We start from the raw sequence: 5,392 nt of genomic DNA, 5'->3' as shown, positions 1-5,392 counted from the left end.
CCCTCACTTTCCTCCCACCCTCCAACATTTTGGAACCTTCAGTGTCTCTTATGCCACTCTGTATGTCCGTGGGCACCCATCATTTAGCTCCCATTTCCAAATGAGAACATGCCGTTTCTGACTTTCTGTCTCTGAGTCATTTCACTTATGATAATGGCCTCTAGTTGCATCCATATTGCTGCAAAAGACATGATTTCATTATTTTTGATGGTTGCATATGTATTCCATGGTATATATGCACCGCATTTTAAAATCTAATCATCTGTTGATGGACACGTAGGTTTAGCCCATGATGTTGCTATTGTGAATAGTGGAACAGTTGATTATTAAACTGAAGAGAGAAAAGGACTTCCTCTCCCCATGACTTAACAGGAATGAAGGACAGTGCATTTATAAAAGGATGGCCATCATCAGCTACTGGGTAGGCTGAGGCTTTCGATCACCATAGGTTGCAACTGGTGTGTCAGGTGGACGAGGGCAAGAGGATATGGTAATTAGAAATATCTAAGTTACACAGCATGTAATTTTTGGGAAACTGAAAATCACACACAGATACATCTAATAAAGACACGGGTACTTTATTTTCAAAACACTCATATGTTACAAAAAAAACATAGAAAAATAAAGTTTGGTGGGGGTGCTGACTAAACTTCAAGTCACAGACTTTTATGTTACAGACTGGAGCATGGTTTGTTATGCATGTAGAGAACCTAAACTAATTTATTAAACAGGATAGAAACAGGCTGTCTGGGTGAAATGGTTCTGAGAACCATCCAGTTCCCCTGTCAGATGCTGATAGACTAGCTCTTCAAATGTTTTTCTGCCAGTTCAGAGACGGGTTAATGACTAGTTCCAACAGGGAAAAAGCAAGATGGATTCACAAGCCAAATAATTTTAAACCAAGACACTTTTTTTTTCTTTTTTGCAACACAATATACATCACAGTGAAATGTGGAATCCTTGCAAATTGCAAGTTGAAAGAATTAAATTCAGAGGAGGGGAGAGAAAGAGTACTCAGTAGGGACTGAGCACTATATGCTTATTTTAAAAGAAATGTAAAGAGCAGAAAGCAATTCAGGCTACCCTGCCTTTTGTGCTGGCTAGTACCCCGGTGGGTGTCAGCAGTACATGGCATTGAATATTTCAGTGTGGAGCCCAAACCACTGAAAATGGGGTGAAATTGGCCAACTTTCTATCAACTTATGTTGGCAATTTTGCCACCAACAGTAGATTGGCCCTTTTAATAAAAGAAAATTGAAAGGTTTCTCACTAAATGGAATTAAGAAGTGGAATCAAGAGACTCCCAGGTCTCAGCATACCTCATTAGTAATTGTTTTGTTGTTTCATGTTTTTCTAATGTCTCCCCTCTACCCGGTCACCTGAGATAACAGAATGAAAGTGGAAGGACAGCCAGATTTCTCCTTTGCTCTCTGCTCATTCTCTCTGAAGTCTAGGTTACCCATTTTGGGGACCTATTATAGGCAATAAACACAGTTCCCAAAGCGTTTGGACAGTTTCTTGCTGTGTTTTAAAATGGGTTTCCCTTTTCTTAGCCTTTTCCTGCAAAAGGCTCACTCGGTCCCTTGTTTGCTCAGTGAACTGCGCTCCCCAGGGCCTAGGCTGCCTTCTTTTCCATGACCCCGCCCATGAGCCCTCCACTGGACAGCTCAGTGAGCCTGGCCCTTCATTCTGCACTGTGTTCTTCCTTCTCTATGAAAATCCAATACCTCTTACCTCCTCTGCATGCAAAGATTCTCAAGGATTGTCAGACTTCAAACGTAACAGCAGAACCACCAGAAGGTCCTATAAATGTAGCAGTGACCTTCTCAAGCTGTCAGTTATTTAAATAGGATTTGGGATTTAATGCTATATATTTTTAAAGGAAAGAAATAAGAGTTGCTAGTTTTAAAAATGCATGTCTTTTAGCCAATTCAGAATCTGCCCCCAACCTTTTTTTAAAAAACTCAAGACAGATAAAGCTTTGGGGAGAGGAAAAAAAATTAAAAAAAAAAAAAAAAAAAAAAAAAAAAGACCAGATCTCGGGATCTCAGGCTAAATACATGAGGCATAAGTTAGGTGCAGCCAGACTAAAAGTCTGGACTAAAATGAAGCCCTTTAGTGAGTAATTGCTGCAAAAAAGGAACAAAAAATTGTAAAAGGAGGGAAGGAAGAAATATGTTGCCTCTGAGGATACAGTATATATGATAGCCTGAAAACTCCAGGAAACTTCTGATTCTAAATTCTCCAGTCTGGGAGAAAAAAGTTGAGGAGAGTCCTTTCCACTTTCTGCTAACAAAAAACGCAACAGTCCCGAGCAGCAGTGTGGAGACCCTCCTTAGGCTCCTGTCTTGGACATGTGGAGATTCTCCTGGCATGGCCCCACCTCTTGCAGTGGAGTTCTGTTTATACAGCTTGTCTTAAAATCACAGCCAGTGCATCTTGTTCTATTTGGGCCACTCTGTAAATACTTAAGTTGGCATACCATTTTAAAAGGAATAAAAAGGAATAAGAAGCAGCTGATATTTTCATCTCCTCCCACCCATCTCCCCCTCCCATGCAAATGTGTGCTAAGCATGAGGGTGTTCTCTTGGAGACCCTCTATTTGCCCCACTCTTTTACAGGGACAGAGAGAGCCTTGGCCATATTCCAAGGCCAACAGGAGGCTTCTGGACTTAAGTTTAATTCAGTTGGTGACATCCTCGTCCTGGCTGTCCTTTCTCCCGTTAGGTTTGCTCTTTCAGAGTTGATATTCAGTGACACAGGAGGATGGAGTTGTAGAATAGAATCCTCACGTGTACAGTTCCTCCAAAATCATGCAAAGAGCTGAAAACAGCACTTGATTTTCCCTCTCTCCCCTTCAAACAGGTAGCCAGAAGCAAAAAAATGACCTACAGTATGCACTGGGGGACAGACTTAGATATTAAAACGTTCACTGTCTCTGTTGTTTCATTGTCTCAGTAGTGAAGATGTGAGATTTCCACAGAAATCTCCAATAGCTTTGTTGCGCACACCTCTTGCTCCCTGACCTTGGCCCCTTGTGCTTTTCATAGCCACACCCTGGGGAAAGCAGTTTTTGATCATACATGGTTGTCACCTGAGCTGGCATTACCAAAAAGCTGGGCTCCAGCTGCCCACGCAGTACAGGTATGGGTAGTAAGGATAGTTGTTATACAAGGAGAACAGGGAGGCCCGGGAGAAGGCCTCCTCTTTCAGAGCCGGCAAAGAGGAGTGCTTCTCCAAGTCTCCCAGCTCCGAGGAGAGCTGCTTTCTCTTAGTCTTATAGCGTCTGTTCTGGAACCATATCTTCACTTGGGTCTCCGTGAGCTTGAGGTTCTTGGCCAGGTGGGCCCGTTCAGGGGCCGACAGGTACTTCTGATGGCTGAACTTCCTCTCCAACTCGATCACCTGAGTGTGGGAGAAAGCAGCTCGAGAGCGCTTCTGCGGCTGCTTAGGGGTTTGGGGGAGGCTTGGAAGGGAGCCTGAAGTGTTTTCACAGTCCAACAGATAAGACCCCAAGTGCCTTTCTGGAAAGGACAGCGGGGAAAGAGGGATGGGAAGACAAAAGTTACATGTTAGCAGGGAAGAGAACAGAATTCAATCCACCCTTATCTCTTTAGTGAGTGAACAAACAGCCCACTGTCATCGTGGATACATTTCACTTTTTTCACATGACTAAGGAGCTCTCCGGAGTGAAGAGTGAGTAAATATGTTTATAACCTATTCATTTTCTAAGAATCATTAAGAACCCAAAGTTAGAGATGTTTCGTGGTTGAACGTTCTCCCTATTGTCTAGTAGAATTAGATGGGGATTCTGGATCTGTGTGCTGAGGGAGGCAGGAGAGGGAGGCAGGGAAGACAGAGGAACAAGACACCCGGGAAGGCCGGACCAAAAGGCATCCGGTGTTAGGACTCAGGTGGGCAAGAAAGGGCTTGTGCCACGGGAGACGCAGAGGCAGGCTCATTCTGGGCTTTAATTCCGTCTTCACTAAACTAGGCGTTCAGTCGCCTCATCAGAAGTGACAGGGAAGAAAATAACTCTTTCCTGGAGGGAACCCAAAATGTACCGCTTTACTGCCCACGGGATTGGGAAGCACACGGAGGCTTTCCTGGTCAACCCCTACTTTGTCACTATTAATAAGTTATCATTAGTTCTCGTAACTACCGTGGGGCTGGCGCCGATCGCGGGTGGCACGGGGCGGGATCCGCTCCCGGGACGGTGGAGGGCGGTGGCGCTGCGGTCGCGCCGGCTTCTGAGCCCCGGGGAGCAGAGGGCACGGAGCCGGGAGAGTCCTGCCGTGTCAGAATCCTGCGCCGCCCTGACGCTGGGGCTCAGGGTTCATCCCCGGGGCGCGCGCGCGTGGCTGCGGAGGCGGGGAGTTCCCTCTGCCTGAGGCCGCGGGGCCCCGCGTCCCTGCACCCCAAGCTCTGGGGGGTCCACCTTAGGCTGCCCTCGGGTTCCGGCCTCGCCGCTTACCTGGCTCCGTCTCCGCCAGCGTCTCGGCCTCCTCCGGCGCGGCGCGGGGCCTGGGGCTCAGCTGGTCGTTCTGTACCCCGGCGGGGCCGCGTCCTCCCTCCGGCTCTGGCTCTGGCTCCGGGTCGCGCCGTCTCGGGCTGTCCGTGTGGCCGCCTCGCCGCTGCGCGCCGTCCCGCAGGATGTCCTGGATGAGGAAGGACGTGAGCGGCTTGGACGGGGTTGGCGGCGCGGCCCCCTCCGCTTTCGCCTCCCCGGGCAGCGGCTCCGTAGCCCTGAGCATCCCGGCTGCCCCGCTCTGGCCTCGCTGCGCCAGCCCGCACAGCTTTCACTTTCCACCTCCCAGCGCGCTTATAGCCCCGGGGGAAGCGCGCCGCGCCGCCCTCCCATTGGCCGCGGGACGGGCCGCGCCGCGGATTGGCCGCCCTGCGCTCCAGGTGACGCCGCGGAACGGGAAGGCCTGACCACGAGCCGGCTCCGCTCCTCCCTAGGGGATTCCTTCCCCAGTTCCCTCTCCTTCCCCAATTCCCTATCCTTCACCCAGCTCTCCTCCCTCCGCCCTGAGCCGTTTTCCCAGGTCGGGAGTGCACCCCAAAGCTGGGCTCCTCTGCCCCAACCCACCCGCAACAGAAGTTGAGAAGCTCATGGGGATGGGATGACCAAGACGAACACTCCAGTTAGCTCTTCAGGACGGTCAGAGCCAATCACACGGGGTGAGCACACAGTCACTGCAGCCGCACGGTACCGTGAGAGTTCTGGATGCTTTCTCTCTCTGGGAGAGATGGTGGCAAACTTAGATCTGCAATATCTACGATCTCAAAGAGGCATGACAAGTAGGTGCAGCCTGACCCCAGGCTGAAAGAAGGAAACCATATTTGCCAAAGCCTTTTCCCATTGCACAAGTGGTTTTCTTTGGTGGTT

The 5,392-nt window shown here is 49.2% G+C and overlaps 1 protein-coding gene across 1 annotated transcript; it reads right to left on the bottom strand.

Annotated features, from left to right (window-relative positions):
• Positions 1–557: 557 nt before the first annotated feature.
• On the bottom strand, positions 558–4,798 carry NKX3-1 (NK3 homeobox 1). The gene is made up of 2 exons (XM_050800341.1): positions 4,475–4,798; positions 558–3,524 (listed from the first exon to the last, which is right to left on the bottom strand). Exons 1-2 carry the CDS (start codon positions 4,752–4,754, stop codon positions 3,106–3,108), a joined length of 699 nt encoding a protein of 232 aa, XP_050656298.1. The 5' UTR covers positions 4,755–4,798; the 3' UTR covers positions 558–3,105.
• Between the last annotated feature and the right edge of the window lie 594 nt (positions 4,799–5,392).

The sequence above is a fragment of the Macaca thibetana genome, chromosome 8 (genome assembly GCF_024542745.1).
Source record: "Macaca thibetana thibetana isolate TM-01 chromosome 8, ASM2454274v1, whole genome shotgun sequence".
NCBI lineage: Eukaryota > Metazoa > Chordata > Mammalia > Primates > Cercopithecidae > Macaca > Macaca thibetana.
Note: the sequence above shows the minus strand (reverse complement) of the source record. Positions and strands in the feature narration are given on the sequence as shown.

Coding starts and splice junctions, on each gene's coding strand:
- NKX3-1 (XM_050800341.1), bottom strand. CDS start 4,754: ATGCTCAGGGCTACGGAGCCGCTGCCCGGGGAGGCGAAAGCGGAGGGG. Junction 3,525..4,474: donor GCTGGCGGAGACGGAGCCAG/GTAAGCGGCGAG, acceptor TGTCCTTTCCAG/AAAGGCACTTGGGGTCTTAT.